Genomic DNA, 21,959 nt, shown 5'->3' with positions numbered 1-21,959 from the left:
GTGAACAGAATTGCCGTTGCACGATGTTCTCCGTATTTTGTTCACACAAATAATGCTTTAATACGCATTCACCTTTTGAACTTTTGGCCAGTGGTGTTACTACGGAGAAATTAGTTGTTACGAAAAGCCCTTGAGCATAGCTGTTATTCAATATGAAATTCTATTAACTGCGGTCAAAATGCTATTCGGTACCCATTTACTTTGTCCATCTAGTATTGGTGTTACGTGTCTTCTCACGTGGCGAGATTGGCGTCTGTACATATCCGCCTCTGGTGAAATCGATGGCCTGCAGCATAACAACAGCACGGAAATGAAGTAGCAGCGGAAAGTGAAGAGGCGGCCCATTCCACTCCGTGCTTTCCACATGGACGAATCTTTATAGCTCATTTCCAGATCTAGTGGAGGCCAAAGAGAGTTGTTTATTGGCCAAACTGCCAAGGTCGCCAAATCCTGTGTCATGTTGTCACATAATCTCCGAAGGCAAATGGACATAGTCGGACTGTGCTCTGTTGCCTGGTTACAAGAGACGCTTGACAACTTGTCTCTGATTGGCTTGAACGATACAAATAACGAATTATTTGACGACATGAGTGTGTCAAGGAGTCTGATCACGTTCACCCAAAAACTGCTACCTGTATATTATGTAAGCATAATAATTAGCATTATATATAGACCAGGATTCACAGATCGTTCGTGTTCAAACACAATCTATATTCTTCTTGGTCTGTCAGATCCATACATTACGTGTCAAGAAATAGTGAAAAAACAGCCCTGTATAATTAGGCGTTTCTATTTCGCATTTACCTGATACACGATGGAGACGGGCGATGAAGCCTAGTGGTTAAAGCCTTTGGTCGATAGCCCGAAGACCCGGTTGAAGCCCATTAATGTTGTGCCCTACCTTGATATCAATGGAACATCACTAAAAGCAGCGTCAGATTCAACTGACTAAAAGCTGAAATGTTCCAGCTCACACCATACTTGTACAAATGTACACTTCCAAAGATGGGTTATGATACAGTTTATGCTTGGAGAAATGGTGGTACTGGTGGTGGTTCTATGTTCAGACTATGTGAGACCAAATCGACGTATAAATGGTACTTATTGTTACCCTGCCTAGTGTGCAACATAAAGAGCGGAAAATAGCTGGTTGGCGCTAACCCAGTACAGAATGTCTAGATATTCTACCCAGGTAAACGTTTGGAATGTTGGGCTGACGGTATAGACTCGACCATATGCTGAATCTTGCTCGCTATATTATTACCTATTTCACCTCATCTACATTTATAAATCCAGCTGCATGGATATAATCAAACAATATGGAAAATGTTCTTCATGAGTATTTTCAATCAGCTTAGGTTCTCCTGTAAAAAAAGGATATTAGCTCTGAGAAAAAAACACTTCCTTGCTTCAACATACGTACATCTCCCTTAATAACTGACAGTTTCTCTCTACCATTGTTAATATCAGTAATTAGTGTGGCGTGTTTTGCGACATCAAAGAAGTCACAAACTTGTGAAGCATGTTTTGTCTCGTATGGGTATGAAATCAATACTTGTACATCACTAATGTCACGAAAAATAGATGCTCTAAAAGCAGCCTCGAATGAATCGAAACATTCTTTGATACAGATGAGACACGTTTTGCTGAATTGCAAAAAGACTATGATAATAGTTTTATAATGCATGCTTTTATAAGCACTGAGTCACTTTAATTTGTCTCATCCTCGCAATTTCAAAATATAATACTGCATCAAAGAGGCTTGTTGTGATGTACATCAGTGATTCAATATATCCCTTGACACAACGCGACAATATTTGGGGATGTTTCAGATGTCATACAGAGGGGATTTCAGTTTAATGAGTATATTTGTTGAAGTATACATAGGGGGACATTTACAAATTTGACGGACTAATGACTTTGTGATGTCCGATGCAATAACAATACACTTTTGGTATCTTTAGCAGGGGTTCAAAAATCGCCCGATGTCCGGGATAAGTCAGGTGTAATTTCTGGCAGTGAAGTAATGGTATCGTACTAGTCAGTAGGCTACTAGACTATTTCAGTGTCAAACTGAAATTTTATTTCATATCTGCTCGAAATGTAGCTATAAAATTTCGCAAGGATAATAAAGTAAAGTAGAGTAACTCTCACTCACTTCTCGATAAATAGTTCATCAAACATTAACATCAAATACCACGTTCATATATTCTTTTATAATTACTTCGATTACGTCATGAAAACCAGGACAAGTGGAAAATTAGTCAGGACAAGTAACTTTCTTCCCCTGTGGCCAGTATTGGTTCTTTTCTTTTTCGTCTGTTTTTTCTTCTTCTTTTTTTCCTTTAATTTGAACCCCTTTATGAACATTTGACCTGCCGTAGCATGTGTTTGTGAATGGTGCCGGATACGCTCCATACCGCGGATGCCTGATATCATTTCTCTATGGCTAATGAATCAGAAACTCAGAAAAAGGTTCCAGAAACTGCTTGGAAAAAACTCTTACGTTTCAGACTGTTGCTAATTGAGACAAATGCTCAGTTTGTATGCTTAATGAATATGTTATTTAAGCAATAGAAAATGTAAATGTATTCACAGAATTGCTTTAATATAATTCCTTGGAGACGTGACAGAACAAAAATATCGGCTGTCTCACGACATTACTTCACTGTGAAATAGGAATGATGTGTTTATTCTATAATGCGGTGCGAATGTGTGGATTGTGACAACTTACTGTTTAATAACATGCATTAAAGATGATCCACACACGAACACCGAAAAACACACGCTGCAAGTCTCTCCCAGACTATGTATCTCAGTTTGACATGTTCTTGTAAAATCTGGCGGTGCGCCGTGAATCGATATCTCCTCCATTCTGGCGTGATTTGTCAAATGCGGTTGACACGGGTAAGTCTGATGTGTGGGGTCTTATTCCTCCTCCATTTTAAGAGATAAGTCAGGTCATTGCCTCTCCTACTGCTGTTGAAAGGCAATCCGATGTGAGGAATTTACATACATTCTTAAGAATGTGTAAAATATATACTTTCCTGTCGTCAAATATATCTTAACTGTTTACTAGTGGAGAGTTTGTACAAGAAACCCAGTTGAGATTCTATCCAGATGAAGTGGTCGTGGAGGAGGCCCAATTTGAATACTAGTAAGTTACATTGTTGTAGCTGGACGTCCCATATATGGATGGAGGTTTCAATCATGAAAACTGTGTCAGCTACAACCATCGTAGATACAGACATTATAAACTTTCACAAATCCTTTTAATGTCTTGGACAATACGTCCGCAAACATGCTTGAAAGAGTCATTTTTCGCGTCACTGCCATGCTCGGCACGAGCAGTTGAAGACAGATACAATGGAAGTTGTCAAAACCGGCATCTGTCCAATGCGGCAGGTTGTCAACACCGGCTTAAAATCTCAACCCCAGCGATGGCTTGTCCATTTACCATCAGCTCAATCCAGCACTTTGACTAAACCGTTTTATCTCTTCAGTCCCAATGAGTGCCGGTTTAGACAGCTTCCATTGTAGTTCTTTCTTTTTCTTATTTCAAATATAGTTTTCGGCTTCGTGCCAAAACTTGGCATCACCCGTGATCGGACATTTCCTCGATGAGCAATTAGTGTTGAGAAATGTAGCAGTGTAACTGGCCACAGTGAGATTCGAACCTAATATTTCTGGCATGCCCAAGAGCCGTATGTGTAACTAGCAAATTGCTGCGCTCTGACGCCAGTTCCACTTGTGCTCCCATTTTGCAAAGAGCTTCTCTCAATCCAAATCAACCTTACCGCACTTCCATATATGAGTGTTCGTGATGGCGGCTGACCTACGTTGTTGGTTGATAGTAGACATGGAGAAGTACATGTGGAGAAGAAGACAAATGAGTAGAATCGACGAAAGAATGAGGAACATTTTAGGCATGATTGTTCTTGTTTTAAAGTTTTAAACGGCAGGGAGGAAGGAATGCACACTGATTTCTTTAATGCTTCTTTTGTACATGGTATGTTTCCTTTGAAAGCGTGCATTTCAGCGACATGCAGCAGGTGCAATTGCAGCAACTGTTTCATTGCTTGGACCCATCTTCAGATAATGCGATGCGGCACTTCCGGGTAATGACAACAGATCCCTTTGTCCAATTCTTTCCCGTGATGTGCAAGGGGGGCTCTGGGACAGATGCTTCTTACTTCTCGGGCAAAGAACATTAAGGAGTAATAGACTTTGTCAGCACTTGCTGTCTGGAGGATTAATATTCTTGGTTTCTCAAGTTTTTACATGTTAAAAAAACTCTAAATAACACTATTGGAAATGCACTCAGACGAAATGGTGGGTTAGTCTGCGTGAAGGTTCTCCGTTTGTAGATTCAAGATATTCCAATGCTCGTTTTGTGAGTTCGTAATGACTCTGTGGAACCAGTAGTCATTACCACAATTCCCCCTGCCTGGATTAACCTTTCGGTGCAATACAACCACCATTTGACTCAAGTCTCGTTTATTGACTACTTTCACAATGACATGTAAAACCACTCGAGAGATCTCTACTCTAGTGATGTTGTTGAATAGAAAACCAGGTACTCATACTTTCACAATGGACGGGGTTTGTAAGCCGGTGTAATTTGTTGAAAATGTTAAGAAGTTCATTCTGTGTTGAAAGGAAGATGGAGGTCAGATATGGGTTGTGATCAGAAGGATAGGGTCTGAAAAAGTAAGATGTCAGTGTATGAATATTTTGGTTAGTTAGTTCGTGGTATATAGTTATCCCCACATCTCTGGTATTGAGATATACATACCGAAGCGTATTACGGCCAGGGTGAATTTATTTTTTTAGTCTCATTATCTGCTACGTAGGAGATAGTATCACATTAGTCATAATTTGCGTGCACAGACGTGTCTCAGACTGTCGGTGGCAATCTATCCGTACTTATTCCCTTATACTTATACCAACGACTATAATGACAATCTTTTGCCTTTTACAATTCCGTATTGCTTTACGCCGCATTCCATACTTTTCGACCCGAGTCAAGTCAACTTGTAAACAATTACGAAAAATCCAACCGCAAACGAGCGTTATGTCTGATCCAACCTAGCCTCATATGAAGACAAGCAAAACTTTTGGAGAACCCCCACCCCACCCCTCTGTCTGTGTGTGTACACGTGCGTGAGTGTGTGTATGTGAAAAAGTGATTGAGAGAGAGAATACCCATAACTGCAATTAGAACAAGGTCCACCTCACCCAAACGTAGCACATACACACATACACACTAACACTGTGAAGTAACGCTGTGTTGGTGTCATAAATATGCATTGACGTGCATTTCTACTATCTAACGTCCTGCGTAACCAAACATTTCTCAATTTAATAACCACACTTCATAATCCGAACCTTTAAAAGGATATATTATGTACTGCGTGGCAGATAGTAAGTCCTACGCAGGCGATAGTAAGTCTTACGTAGGAGATAGTAAGTCCTACGTAGGAGATAGTACACCAAAAATAATTTTCAACGTGGCCCTACTGCGCTTCCGTAGATACATTAGTCTAAGAAGTGTAAAGTGTGAATATCCGTGTCGTGAAATTTGTATTTCTATGTGACTAAAAACAAATTCATTCTGTGCTAAGAGGACATAGATAGGGGTTGTGATCGCAAATATAGATAGGTCTTAAACAGTAAAATGTCAATCCAAAGATGACGTGTTTACTTAGGGACGATACGTGGGATACGTCGATGAAGTGGTCAAGTACTGTTTGATGAACGCCGACAAGGATGTCGCCCAGCACAGTGATGCCCTTCAAAGGTCACCACATGGATGTTACAGAAATATGACCGAGTACGATCTGAAAGGTGGACACTGCAAACTCCAAATGCATCGCTTGTGTCAATTTGCAGTGATTCCATTTTAGAAAATGGTACTTGACCTTTATGACCAGTGGACTGTGAACTGGCTGTTTACGAGGACACATTTCACATTTCTCTTCGATAACAACACACGCCCCTCCCCATGTTCCATCGAAAGTCATTTCCCCCTCCACATTCAGTGTCGGCAGTTGCATTCAGAGGTCCATTATCTCAATAATGGCGGTCGGTCATATCATTATTTATTACTTGCGAAAAAAGGAAATTGGACATATTCTGAGGAAGCCTGAGTGGAAAGAAGAGTAGGTTAACGGAGAGGGAGACAGAGGGATGGAGAAAAGGATGGTTATGTGAAAAAAGCTGTGAGGTGTGAGGAGCGGCGTAGTGGAGCATGGAGAGGGTTGGAGCGGTGTTGTGAGGAATGGAGTGGTGTTGCGCTGCGTGGGGTGGCGTGGTGCTGAGCGGAACGGCGCTGGTTGCGTTCGGAAGAGAATAGAGGTGTATCAAACGAGGGCTGGGGTAAGGTTGAGAGGAAAGAAGTGACAGGGTGCAGATCGGAACTCTGTGGGGTAACATTAAGCAGACCAGAGGGATTCTCTTCGCATTCGAACAGACTGGAGTGGTGGGATGTGCTGTAGAACGGATCGGAATGACGGTGTGTACTGTTGAGCGGAAGGAGTGGTTGGGTATGCCGGTAAGTGAAACAGCTGTGGAGAGTGACGTTAAGCGGAACGGAGTGGTTATGTCAGGTTGTGAACAGAAGGAAGCGGTTGGGTGTGCTGGTAAGTGAAACAGCTGTGGAGAGTGACGTTAAGCGGAACGGAGTGGTTATGTCAGGTTGTGAACAGAAGGAAGCGGTTGGGTGTGCTGGTAAGTGAAACAGCTGTGGAGAGTGACGTTAAGCGGAACGGAGTGGTTATGTCAGGTTGTGAGCAGAAGGAAGCGGTTGGGTGTGCTGGTAAGTGAAACAGCTGTGGAGAGTGACGTTAAGCGGAACGGAGTGGTTATGTCAGGTTGTGAACAGAAGGAAGCGGTTGGGTGTGCTGGTAAGTGAAACAGCTGTGGAGAGTGACGTTAAGCGGAACGGAGTGTATGATTCGTCCATAGTAATTGATTCTTCAACCAGATATCGCAATTATCAACAGCAAATACGAAAACAAAACTTCATCATCCCGGGCGAGCTTGCAACACGGTTTCTGTATTCACTGCCCAATATAATACCCGGCTTCCTCAGCATCAAGACTTTCTGTGGAAAAACTGAACATCGATTATCAGATTATTTACTCCCTTAAGACGACACAATCAACGCCTTCTGTGATATATCATTGTAAAGGGGAGACGAGGATTAATACGGGTTGTGGTTTTAAATTGAGGAGGTTATCCATATAGGTATCGAGTGATTGCACTCCCGACGTGCCATCGATTAGCTTGCTTTGCATATTGCCCAATTCATTCACTATGCATTCCTTTTTCTCATTACAGTAAATCGATAGTAATATGGTTTCATTTTGCCGGTGATTCGCTTGATAAGTTGCAGGTAGTGAAAGATGACGCCTTTTGTCAGATTATCGACCAGTATGCTTGATATGAACGAAAATCTGGCATTTTACAACATTATGCAACAGTCAAACACTGTAGTTAAGAAATCATATGGCTCATCTGCATCTCAAGATCGCGTTGCTTTATTGTGAAGATCCGGGTTAGAACTGATCTCCAGTAACCCATGATTGTCTTAAGAGGCGACTAACGCGATCGGGTAGCCAGGCTCTCGGACTTGTTTGACACATACCATTGTAACCTAATTGCTCAGATGTTGTTGATCACTGGATAGCTTGGTCCAGATTCGATTATATACAGATCGCCTCTGCTGGAATATTTGTAGTGCAGCTTTAAACAACAAGCCAACCATCCGATCCGTTGGTCGCCTCTTGGGTGCCAGAATATCCATTCTAACCCGGATGTTCACCTGTCAGTATTTGTTTTATCGTTTACGACTTCAAAATATGTTTTCCAAAAAAGCTTTCTCTGACATTTTATAAACGGTAAATGTACCAGACAACGGGCTTCTTTCTGGTTTGCTAATGATAAACACTGGGGAACTTGTAATGCATTTGACATGTGAAAGTCCCGGGGTAGAATAGGCCTTCAGCAACCCAAGGGCGACTATGCTTGTCGTAAAAAGCGACTAACGGGACCGGGTGGTCATGCTCACTGACTTGGTTGACACATGTCATCAGTTCCCAATTGCGCAGATCGATGCTCTTATCGTTGGTCACTGGATTGTCTGGTCCAGACTCGATTATTTACAGACAGTGTGGCGTAAAACTAAGCTCACTCACTGCAATGCATTCAGTCCACTATTAGCAGATTAAACATTATCATTTCGAATCACCAAAAATATATGTTACTGGTCATAAAGTTAAAGTTTAATACTGAATTAACAAAACAGAATAAAATGACCCCCATAAAAATAGTAAAATGGCACGATTCCCTTGTCGACCAATTATTGTTCTGCCAAGCAGTTGTACTAACCTGTTGGACTGTTCACGTTCAGTTCTAGAGCATGATTTATACGCCTCACCTTTAACAGCATCAAAAGCATATTACAATTTTCTAAAAGGTATACATTTCGGATTATTCAAACCTGACCGTCCAATGCTCTCATGGTGATGTTAAACCTTGTGTCAAACCGTTAATGCAGAAGCTAAAGCTAAATGTCATTAAACCAATTTCAGTCAGAAAAAAACCTGATTTGAACCCAACAGTGACAAACGCGAACTTTAAATTTCCGATGCTGTCGTTTATCGCTGTTAAAAACAATTGCTTCTTGTCAGTTGTCGATTAACTGATTTAATTTGATCTTGCTAAAAGGACATTCAGTCAAGAACGGCAGCTTGCATTAAGATCATAAGGGGAGTCAATGTGGCAAACAGGATCAGGTGTTCACTCGTTTCTTTTATCTATATATCAGGGTGTGCTATGTGTAGAAGATTCTAACCAGCTGCATATCTGAACGAGTTGTATGGTAAATTTTGTTGAAAATATTTGAGCATGTGGGAACAACTCGTTAAATTTGTTACTAATAGTCAATTATGACGCACAGTAATCGTGAAATATATCATTTACGTTCAGCTGCCTCAACGCCGCTCAGAGGACCCGTCAAGGTCCCGGGGTAAAATAGGCCTTCAGCAACCCATGCTTGCCTTAAAAAGCGACTATGTTTGTCGTAAAAGGCGACTAACGGGATCGGGTGGTCAGGTTCGCTGACTTGGTTGACACATGTCATCGGTTCCCAATTGCGCAGGTTGGTGCTCATGGATTGTCTGGTCCAGACGCGATTATTTACAGACATATAGCTGGAATGTTGCTGTGTGTGGCGTAAAACTACCCCACGTACGCGTTATGTCATGAAGGTCCTGTGCGAGCGAAATCATGTTAGATGTTCCTCGTGCAATCAAAAGACGTTTTCGGTTCAAACTGTTTTCATCGTGGATATTTTCGTGTAATTTCAAACTTATGACTTGCAAGTACGTTTTAAGCTTGTTGTGATTCACAATGGGTTTTAGATATTTGAAACAGAATTAGCTTCTAATTGGCCATCTCGCCCATTTAAATATCTATGGAAAGAAGAAAATGCAAGTGTATTTTTAATGACAGGATATTCATTCAAGTAAAAGGTTTCCTTTGGCCTAAGGGCAATTTCTCCGAAAATACAATATCAACAGAGGTTGGCACTGATTTGTTCACAGCTAAGAACGGTAAGTTTCCTTCCGCTAAACGCGTTTGGGTCAATAAAGTTTCATAAATTAGCAAACTATCACATGCAAACGAGCGACATGTTTGCGTTTCCCTTCATATCTTCTGAAAACGTCAAAAAGAAATATATTAACCTGCAACTCCTGTAGGATTTGACTCCTACTGCTGATGACAGAAGGACTTCTTCAAGAAGGAATCACATCCTTCTGGTCGGTGTTTTAGATATTTCACTCCTATGAACATATCAATACAAACTTACGACAAGTGCTTCTATAGTCGTCTATTTCACAATGCAGCATTTCCGTTCCTTAAATGGGAGTCTTGTTCATTTTCTGTGCAGTCTTATGAAATGGTGATTGCGTCTAGAATTGTGGCACTCTCTGAATATGATTTCCCTGCGGATGCCCAGGGTTGGTTTTTGTTACTGAACGATGTCCAGCCAGGGGCTCTTTAGTTACAAAGATTGGGGACAACGTGATCTTTCAAACGTCAGTTTAAGACCTGGGTTTTGTGGAGTGTCTATTTCGGACTGCGGCGATCTTGAGTTTTGTAGTTGTAACCAGGCATATTGCAGGATTAAGAGGTCCTCGCTCTGCGATTGATCCTATGTCTCCGTTCCCATCTTAAGTGCTGTGTTCTTTGCACATTAATAGTGGATATCGTATCTGTGACGAACGTTCTTTGTAACAAAAACATTGATGGCAACGTCATCTGTGGTGCTCATTCCAACCTGCGGAGTCTTCCCGTTGGTCGATTACGGAGGTCGATATATAAAACAACGCTGAAAAAAAAAAGTTTTTAAGTGGCATCTTAAAAAATGTTCTCAAGAGTGAAACAAAAAGATACAATGACATAAATGTGTTACCGGACTGTTTCTTTGGATGAAAACTTAAAGGTTGCTTTCCCGTCGTTCCAGCCTAGAGCTGTTATCGGATTTAGCGTGAAGCCTGTTCTTACATTTATGTAAATATGAATTAACTTTGTTATCATTCGGTACCCTTAAAAAGATAAAATCTGGACGTCGACTAAGTGAAACTATTGATACAAATTGCAGATTACACGGGTGGTATAGCTCTTTAAAGCTCAGCCAGGCCATTCCGTGTACAGCGATTAAGTGTATCTACTTCCCGTTGTCATACCAGAACCAGTGATCGACAGTTCGAACGCCACTTTTGCCTGGTTTGCCTTAGACGTCAAGCTGAAAGCCTGTAAGAAAAAAATTACTCACTTACTATTCACTCAGACCTCCCTTTTCAAGGATAGATACATGTTTGTGTCCATACTTGAAAATATCAAATTAAGGTGTAACGGTTTCATCTGATGTATCTTCATGTAGCGATATTTTGTCACGAGACGATTAAACACACGAATCACTAAACGTAACATAATTTTCTTGGAGGGGCATTTTAGAAATTGTACATAGAAGAAAGAAATCCAAGTTCACTGGTTAGTCAACTTCTTTCTATATTGCAACGGTGTTAGTGTAGGTTCTAACACCGTTATCAGGCAACTGACGTTATTTAGAGGAAAGACATTTAATAACACGAATCGCGAAATCGTATCGCTATTTAGTAAGGATGACCGTGAAGATTCTGGTTAGGATTGGTCTTAACATCCAATGCTTGTTGTAAGAGGCAACTAACGGGATCGGGTGGCCATGCTCGCTCACTTGGTTGACATATGTGATTGTATCCCACTAGCGTAGATCGATGTTGCTTACTCGTCATAGGGTTGTCTGGTCCAGACTCGATTATTCTCATACTGTATGACTGGAATATTGCTGAGTGCAGCAATAAACAAATGTAGTGAGCGGACAATTAAAAATACGAATCAATGAATACAACGTTACGTGTAGACAAGACAAAGCTACTTTACACATCATCACGGTTCAGTACTCTGAAGGAACCGTTCACCGCTGTTGGTGTCCTGCTTTCTGCAGACAGTCACTGTCCTACTTGTAATCCTTCCTCGCCCTGCGATCCAGACCTCATATATCAACCTGATCCATCGCACGTCCAGACGGGAATGTCACGAGCGATATGTTTGCGTTAATGTACGGCGATTTGGACCTCCATCTTGGTCAACAATTGAATGCAGAATCATGAAGCTGGGAATTACTGGTTTCGTCTTTCAGGGACTTCCGTGTAGTTTTTTTCTGAATAATTATAAAGTATGACTTCACGAAATACGGTGTCATGTTCAGTTGTCACAATAAATGAAATTTATGTCTGTGTACAGGTGTGACAATGCAGGTGATCACTTGTCGTTGATTTCAGTATATTTTAACATTTCTTGACATGTGGGTCTCGTTCCACAATGTGATTGTAGTTTTGTTTGTTTCGTTTGCTGTATGACGCCTCACTCAGCAATATTCCAGCTATTTGGCGGCGGTCTGTAAATAATGTAGTCTAGACCACACAACCCAGTGATCAGTATCTTGAGCATCGTTTTACGCAGTTGACATACAATGACATGTATCAAACTAGTCCACCCGATCCCGTTTGTCGCCTCTTACGACAAGAATGGGTTTCTGAAGATCGGTTCAAACTCGGTTCGAGTTCTTCACGGGTGTAATGGCAGCGTCGTGTACCAGTATCAAAACAAGATAGGCTCTTGGCCAGCCTAGTGGTTAAAGCTTTCGCTCGTCACGTCGTGGACCTGGGCTCAATTCCCCACATGCGAACAATGTGAATTCCCCCCATTTCTGGTGTCCCCCACCGTGATATTACTGGAATATTGCTGAAAGTGGCGTAAAACTATATTCACTGACTCAATACATGGGAGTCACGCACCTTGGAACGGAACCCTGATTGCTTGGATTAGCGTTTCATGTAACAAGTACTGGACACGACGAATTTCTGTTGACCCATTCTTAATACATGAATACAGTGTGTGAAGTCCATTAATTGTGTCCACCGCCTTGACATTGCTAAAGGTATACTACCATACTCAGTCACCCAAAACTCCAACAGAAACGTCGACGCAGTGAATCCATTTAAGCTGTACTTTTCAGGTAGACAGAAAGTAATAAACTAGATTAGATGCGGATTGTATTCATGTCAAAGGCTTCGAGTCTGAAATTACATTGAAAAGGATATGTTTTCTTGAAGGTCGGAAATTCGTTACACTGCTGAAACAAAAGTATTGCCCATACGTTAACACTGACACAACATGAAATTTAGGGTACATGATCCGTAAGTGAGTGAGTATTTTTAATGCCGCATTTAGCAACATCACGCCAGGGGGATACCAGAAATGGACTTTTCACTTTGTACCCATTGCGGGATTTGAACCCGTGTCTTCGGTGTAACAAGGACTAGTTCCACGTCTTGCCTCAGTTACACCAGGGGTACCGGTGTCTTTGATCCCGATACCTTTAAACTCACCAGAAAAGAACTTATGTAATTTAGTAAGCATCGTCTTAATCTTTTGGGGTCATGGGTGTCCCACACTTTGGGGGTCATGGGTGTCCCACACGTTTGGGGTCATGGGTGTCCCATACTTTTGGGGTCATGGGTGTCCCACACTTTTGGGGTCATGGGTGTCCCACACGTTTGGGGTCATGGGTGTCCCACACTTTTGGGGTCATGGGTGTCCCACACTTTTGGGGTCATGGGTGTCCCATACTTTTGGGGTCATGGGTGTCCCACACTTTTGGGGTCATGGGTGTCCCACACTTTTGGGGTCATGGGTGTCCCACACGTTTTAGCTTTGGCGAATTATGTGCTGGTTTGCCTAGCTTCAGCAGTCGAGGAACTGTTACCACAGGTGCGAATCCTCGTTCACACGTCGAATTTACTTGTATGTCCTGGTGGTAAATGTTTCAACCACTTTGGGTTTTCTTCCTATGATATAACTAGACTACTGTTCAAAGCGGCGATAAAACCAACACACACTCACTCACTCACTCACTCACTCGTGAGTGAGTTTAGTTTTACGCCGCCTTATCTATTACGCAGCAACATGAAGAGTCGGTGGACGTCAGAAATGGTCATCATACATTGTACTCATAGGGGGAAAAGAAACTAGGTGTTCGGAGAGACGAGCACTGACCATTAGGCTACCCCCACCCCACAGAGAGACCCCCACGTGACCATAAGGTGCCATTGAACCTGCAATAGGAATGCTTCACATCACCATATTTATTTCTTTAATTAGCTGATCCCGTCATTGCCCCAAAATCTCAACACTACAAAATGCTAATTTAACTTTATCGTCTGATGAAGTCCTAATGAAAACCTCCGAAAACATCGCCTCAGTAAACAGTCACCCCCTCATGCAATAACTTTGTCCCAACTGTTTACTTAAACGATTTCTTGTGAGACATTTACTCAGCCGATCCTCATATAAATGAGCACAGCTTTGATATCCACACAGTATGGCAATGTCGGCACTAAAAGACAATGAACACCTGGTGGTCCGGGGCGACAGTCATGCCGTGCACGTCATGCGGACGTGTCCTCTACTGCTGCGAATCGACCCATGATAACATGTCTGTGTATATTCGCGAGACGGCTATATATTGAATTCACTTCAGTTCATATCGATTCTATATTTCAGTTAGACGTCGTTCCCAAGTAATGGCAGAGGTACCGATTTGTCGTTGTAGTCGTTAGATGCGGGGTGGTACCAGTGAGCTCTCTTCAATAATTTACAAGACAACTGCATATTGAAAAGGAAATCTATTCTATGACTTCGTGCATTCATGGACATGGTGATATCAAGTAAATATTATGCATTATGAATGGTTTAGTGCCTAGTGAGAGCGCTGGTACAGACACATTACATGTTAACTTCGAACCTTGTCAAACTGTAGCACCACAGTGAATACAATTCAAACCTGTTTACCTGATAATGTCGTACAAATGAGTTGAAATTGATCGTTACGCCCACAGCGTTTCCCAAAGGCATAACAAATTCACGCACAGTGCTACGAGAACTAAGTTGTGACTTCGAACATTCAGTTTTGTCATGGAACTTGATAGTCTCTCTTGGTTCTGTGTTCGTATAAAGACTGAATAAATCTTACATCTACACCAGACTACTCCTTTCATAGGAGAGCAATATTTCTGAACACTATATTACTCCTTTCGGAGAAAAACAATAATTTTGCAAACCCCAGTATTTCTTCCAGAGTAGAATAATGTTTCTGCAAACCTTTTTACAAATGACAGTATCATATTAAATGTCAGATCTTCAGTCGGCAAAGGTGGGCTTTAAGTGCTATATAATATTTACTAATTATTTTTTAGTTGCAGTACGATGTTTGAAAGTTGAAGTCGGAACTTGAAACGTGCCCAGCAAATTCAGTTAAATTCGTGTTCGAATACACGAACACTTTGAACCCTCCGCACCTATAATAACTGGCACATGTGGAACAAGATCATATTTTCTACAAGGATTTTCTCTTAAATACTTGACTACAAGTTGAACTATAATTGCGGAGTCCTCACGCTGGTGTTTCCAATCCTGACAGATAAAGGAACGGACACACATAAACATGCACAATCTAATCCTTACGCACAGAAATCAATACCACAGAAGGTGGAGGAGGAAAAAGAAACGCGAAGGAAGCATCCTTACTTGGAACTCTTCATCAGTCCACTGGAACAAATTGAATAAAAACCTTAACATCATCACACTGTCGCATCTTAATAGCTAAAAACTCCAGCGTTACTTCACAGTCTCTTCCACCAGTTGTTTCTGATAACCCATATCGGGTCCATCTGCCATTCAGTTCGATGAGCAGGCGACACTGTATCACGTGACCGCTCAATATGCCTTAGTCGTCTGCTTATTTCAGTAGGCTAGGATAGTTTCGTAGCGGGTCCTCAGAAGCAGCTGTAATCATCAGTATAGCGGATTAGACATTTAAATCCCCCTGCTTATCCCTTCACGCTGGATGTTTGGATATTAACGTGCCGATATTGTGATTATCTTATCCATGTGCATTTTGTGTCGTCTGCTCGAGTAGTGACAAGGCCCCTTACGGTATGGTAAAGTAAACACAGCGGCCACTATGGGAGACGATGAATCTGTCACTCACAGCATGTCGTCAACGACGGAGTTCATGAATATGGCAATGGATGAAGATTTAGATGCCGTGGAATATAAGGTAATATTTCGTGGTGTGCATTCATATTTCCACAGTCTCTCTAGTGGGAAGCATCAACGTATCGATGAGGTTTCGATCGTCGTGACACTGTCGCCCTGAAGACATACGATCGCGTCGTGTGTTAGTATAATCTTGGAGCATTCTTACACGACTTTTTCCCATTTGGAATCCGAATGTTTCTGAAAAATTATTGATACTAGTCTATATATGTTAATGTCAGGGCATTGTTTGATCCACTTCTGAAGATGACATTAAGCATCTTGATACTGTTTTGCGTTTTAATTGATGTCTTCGTTTTCAAAACGAAAACGTATCAACCTTCGTGATCACGATTGTTAAAATGTGAGATTGCTTCCTATCAAATTACAAACTGCTTGTGCCATTCTATCCAGCAGTGATTTCTACAATCAGATCTCATCAGAATGACGTTCAAGGGACAGCATGAGCTGTCAGGAACATTGAGTTGCTACCAATAAGATGACAAATTGAGTTACGTGTGATTCAAAGATGTTTTAAAGACGTTAATCTGGTTACGCCATTACAGATTTCAGGTGATTATGTTACCTCTAGACGTCTACTACTCACACTATATGTAACATATCCATATGAAAATGCGTGATAGTACCAGTTACACAACCGTAACACAACACTGTACCTTTAACGACTCGCAGAAACTATGCTCTTTATTCGCATACAAACTATCCGTCGATCAAGCATGAATATTTCATTTCCCCATATTGTACATGTGTCACTTTTGGGAGAGGTGGATCCCTGCCGCTCCATATGGCGGAATTATTTATACGTTCGGTGTCGATATAGACCCCGGAGGGGAGTGACGTCTAGTTTGATCCAATATGAGGTGTAATTAGGCATGTTGCTCACTCCCAGCGTTGTGGGAAGCTCCCTAAAAGTGCGTCATCAATGCCTTCAGAACATCATTTTGTGGTCATTGGTCGAACGATTTCATTGCCGATTTTAGATCTTGGATACTACGTTTGAATGAATCCTTGTTGGGATGTTTCGAACGAAGATGTAACCGTTACAGTATTCACATAGTAAGTTCTGTGGCTAATAGTCCAGCGGATAATGGTATAACTATGCATTTTCATGTTACAAGCATGAAAATTGGTAGATATGCTGCTTATAATCGTTACGGCTTTATTAGATAGATGTGTGGTATTCTACCTGAAATATTCAATCAAATTCTCCCACACCTGTCATTATTAATTACCAGTGGTCGATTGATGTAATTCACAGCTGTTTTGCCTTACCCGCCCAGTAGATAGCTCTATCAAGACTGGTTATCCTCAAGCCTTGACGTCGTATCTTGCTACTTGATTATAGCAATTGCCACACATACATTGTGAGAAATCAGATAGTTCCATAATGATTTATTGATCTGTGTTTATTCAAAATGTTTAAAGATTTGACATGAAATATGTTAATTTAGTTCGTTATTCAGGACATGAAATATTCACTTACAGTTAGGGATCTGATTCACTTGAGTTGAGTAGTCGGTCCGGAACGTAGAGCATTGTGATCATTAGTTTGCATAGACTCGTAGGTATAAGATGCTGCACGAATGAAAGTGGAAAAACTCGTTATCATGGTGACCGACTTGAAATAAAGCGAGACATTGTTCTTTTATGATGATGTATATGGGTGATCACTGTTGCTTATGTCATTAGGACTTATTTGATATGTTCTTGGACTGAGGACGTATTTGATATGTTTTTGGCCTGCAACCTTTTTGTAACATTTATAAAAAGTAACTATGGATTTTAACTCTAACTGTATAGTTTCTTTTGCACGTCAGTGTATCTGGCTATGCCAGTCAAGGCGTTGAAATAATTCACTCACTCACTCTGTACTTTACAGTTCAACGAGCAAACCTACATCTTGATAATATGATTTTACTATTTGTTCTGAATGAAGTATACAGCCGTATTAGATTACCTTTCGTGTAATTTGTTCGTCTGGCCATGAAGACATGTTTAGCAATCAGTTGTCAAGAGTGATATCAACATGCATGCTTTACAGTCGAGAAATAGCTTCCTGCATCCGTTCTTCAGGTGACACCTGTCCATGGTGCCATCAACAAGCAGGTATTTCTGCGGTAACTGCGACTTTCAGACACTGTTGCCACGGTAACGAGTGTGATGCTTCGTCTTATTTAATAGACCGTACCTAATACATGGCTGGGGGTAGCTGGTGATAATGCATTTTATGCAGAAGCATGTACAATGTGAATGCCCCCCCCCCCCCTACTTTATGTACATATTAAGTCAACCCCTGACCCTTGCTTGTCATGAACAAAATCAATGACCATAACCCTCTAGCACATGTGTACACAATTGATGACATCACCCCACGGAACGACCCCCAACCCCAACTACCCCTTAAAATCATCTCTCTCACACATGCAATCCTACGCACGCGCGCGCTCGTACACACACACCACCACCACCCCGCCATAAATAATGAACGGTCCCTAACATAGCAAATATTACATTTTCCTTCAACAATCCGGTGTTAGTCTGCTGGGGTGAGTCGGATCAAATGACTGAAGTCCATTTGTTGACAGTGAATGTCATACTGATTCTGATGTCATCTGATGTGGTAACACGTATGTTTGTTATCTTCAGTGGGGATGAACTGGCAACATTCGGTAGGTACAGTCTGTTTTCACCGTTTGGTTACGGAAATATTATTTCACCGATGTAACAAAAAGGTTTACCCCTCGTTTGAAATACAGGAGATGCATAGACCTTACGCCATGTGAAGAAAGAATGTTCTCCACCACTTCACAACACAAAACATCGCAGAACTATGAAGATAGGATCGAAGGGTCGAAGAATCCACAGTGTTTAGATTTGATTTGGAGTAGATACACCATTATGTAATGTAGTGTAATATATACATATGAGACGGTGTAGAGACACCAGTCTGTAATACACTATAAATATGTACTCATTTGACACGGTTTAAATACACCACGAAATAATACAGTGTAAATATATACCTATGTGATACTATGCAAATACACTTCCATGTAAAACAGTGTAAATATATAGTAATGTGACATTATGTAGAGTCAACACTGTGCAATACAGTGTAATATAATACTTATGATACACAGTATAGATACACCTCTATGTGATACAGTGTAAATATATACTTATGTTACACTAAAATATACACCAGTGTGTAATACAGCGTAATATATAGCCATTTGGTACTGTGTAAAACACCACTATGTAATACACTGTAAATCTGGTAATTATTTGACACGGTGTAGATACACCGCACTGTAATACACTTTAAATATATGATATGAGACACGATGGAGCTATACCACACTGTAATAGCCTTAAAATATATTATATGAGACACGGTGTAGCTACACCACGCTGTAATACACTTTGAATATATGATATGAGACCCGGTGTAGCTACACCACACTGTAATAAATTTTGAATATATGAAATGAGACAAGGTGTAGCTACACCACACTGTAATACACTTAAATGTCGGCTTTGAGACACGGTGTAGATACACCACACTGTAGTACACTCAAAGTATATACGTATGAGACACGGAGTAGACACACCACTCCACTCTGTAATAAACTACATATATGCATGAGAGTGCTACAATGTATACAAGAATGCATACACGCCCACATACATGCGTGCACATGCACACGCACACACACACTCTCTCTCTCCCTTCTCTCTCTCACACACACACACACATTTTCAGCGATACATTCAAATATAAATCATTGTGGTGTCTTTCATACCCAGTAGAATCCGATCCGGCTTTAATCAATACCCGTTATCATTGTATGAGACGTCATAGGTTATACGTTTACCGCCATTTAGGCAAGACCATGGCCACAGTCATATTCTCCTGACACACTGAGGATGATTGCAACAGCAAAGTACTACCAATATCTGGACTACCCTCTACTCTGACCAATCGCTGACAGCAATATATATAGTACCTGTCCACTATTAACGCTCAGTGCTGACCTTGTCGTAGTAGTTCAATAACCTGAGATGTGAGACACTGGTAACTAATTCTCGTCTTCGTATTAGACAGTCGATGTGTTATTCCCTTTGTTATTGTACTAGGGAAATAACAGCCTCCCCTGAGGGCGCTTTTCAAATCAGATCCAAGTGCTTGTAGAATCGTGCAGACATGCTTTAGGAAATCAGACTAAAGTGTGTCAGTTTCCACCAGTTGTCTCAGCGCGGATCTAGTGCTATGTATAGAGACGACTATGATGAGGAGGAATAACTGACACCACGAATGTATAACGGAATATCTACTTAATTCATCATCTTACTGTGTATATCATCTGCACACGAGGTGATTTGAATAATCAATCATTTCTGTTAACGTAGCTTGCTTTCTCTTTGACATCGACCTCCGTGATGTAGTGGTTAGAGTGCTTGTTTTGATGACTGAAGGTCGAGATTCGATCCCCAGTTGTTGTACAATGTAGTCCAATTTTGTTGTTGTATTCAGGGCACAGGGCATTAACTAGATGCCTGAAGAACTGGAGTCGATGTACCATGCCTGTGTATCGTACCCATGCTAAGTATTTACACTGTATCAAATTGCAATATGCTGGTACCTTGTCTGAGTAGGGTACCCATGTTAAATTTAGACGGTACACCATGTCTAAGTGGGGTACCCATGTCAAGAGGAGACGGGATACAGTGTCTGAGAGGGGGTACCCATGTTAAGCAGAGGCAGTATACCGTGTCTGAGTGGGCTACCCATGTTAAGTAGAGGCGATATACCATGACTGAGTGGGATACCCATGTTATGTAGAGGCGGTATACCGTGTCTGAGTTGGGTACCCATGCTAAGTAGAGGCGGTATACCATGACTGAGTGGGATACCCATGTTATGTAGAGACGGTACACCGTGCCTGAGTTTGGTACCCATGTTAAGTAGAGACGGTATGCCGTGTCTGAGTGGGATACCCATGTTAAGTAGAGGCGGTATACCATGACTGAGTGGGATACCCATGTTAAGTAGAGACGGTATACCTTGTCTGAGTGGGGTATCCATGTTAAGTAGAGACGGTATACCGTGTCTGAGTTGGGTACCCATGCTAAGTAGAGGCGGTATACCATGACTGAGTAGGATACCCATGTTAAGTAGAGACGGTATACCGTGCCTGAGTTTGGTACCCATGTTAAGTAGAGACGGTATACCGTGTCTGAGTGGGATACCCATGTTAAGTAGAGGCGGTATACCTTGTCTGAGTGGGGTACCCATGTTAAGTAGAGGCGGTATACCATGACTGAGTGGGATACCCATGTTATGTAGAGACGGTATACCGTGCCTGAGTTTGGTACCCATGTTAAGTAGAGACGGTATGCCGTGTCTGAGTGGGATACCCATGTTAAGTAGAGGCGGTATACCATGACTGAGTGGGATACTCATGTTAAGTAGAGACGGTATACCTTGTCTGAGTGGGGTACCCATGTTAAGTAGAGACGGTATACCGTGTCTGAGTTGGGTACCCATGCTAAGTAGAGGCGGTATACCATGACTGAGTAGGATACCCATGTTAAGTAGAGACGGTATACCGTGCCTGAGTTTGGTACCCATGTTAAGTAGAGACGGTATGCCGTGTCTGAGTGGGATACCCATGTTAAGTAGAGGCGGTATACCATGACTGAGTGGGATACCCATGTTAAGTAGAGACGGTATACCTTGTCTGAGTGGGGTACCCATGTTAAGTAGAGACGGTATACCGTGTGTGAGTGGGGTACCCATGTTAAGTAGAGGCGGTATACCATGACTGACTGGGATACCCATGTTAAGTAGAGACGGTATACCGTGTCTGAGTGGGGTACCCATGTTAAGTAGAGACGGTATACCGTGTCTGAGTGGGATACCCATGTTAAGTAGAGACGGTATACCGTGTCTGAGTGGGGTACCCATGTTAAGTAGAGACGGCATACCGTGTCTGAGTGGGGTACCAATGTTAAGTAGAGACAATATACCATGACTGAGTGGGATTCCCATGTTAAACAGAGGCGGTATACCGTGTCTGAGTGGGGTACCCATTTTAAGTAGAGACGGTCTGCCGTGTCTGAGTGGAGTACCCAAGTTAAGTGCAGTCTGTATATGGCCTTTGAGTGGGGTAGTCGGTGTACCGTGCCTGAGTACCGAACTCATCTGAGGTCATGGTGTGTCATACAAC

The 21,959-nt window shown here is 41.7% G+C and overlaps 1 protein-coding gene across 3 annotated transcripts in view; it reads left to right on the top strand.

The window, feature by feature from the left end:
• The window catches only part of LOC137284897 (ras-related protein Rab-37-like), a 152,997-nt gene that overhangs the window by 71,619 nt on the left and 59,419 nt on the right, over positions 1-21,959 (top strand). The window contains exon 1 of one of the 3 annotated variants that reach the window (XM_067816931.1): positions 15,451-15,730. The exons of the other annotated variants lie outside the window; for them this stretch is intronic. Coding sequence (XP_067673032.1) covers positions 15,635-15,730 — 96 coding nt within the window. The 5' untranslated portion in view covers positions 15,451-15,634. Of the gene's footprint in view, positions 1-15,450; positions 15,731-21,959 lie in introns of those variants that run through there. 3 annotated transcript variants of the gene reach the window in all.

This window comes from Haliotis asinina, chromosome 5, assembly GCF_037392515.1.
Source record: "Haliotis asinina isolate JCU_RB_2024 chromosome 5, JCU_Hal_asi_v2, whole genome shotgun sequence".
Lineage (NCBI taxonomy): Eukaryota > Metazoa > Mollusca > Gastropoda > Lepetellida > Haliotidae > Haliotis > Haliotis asinina.
Note: the sequence above shows the minus strand (reverse complement) of the source record. Positions and strands in the feature narration are given on the sequence as shown.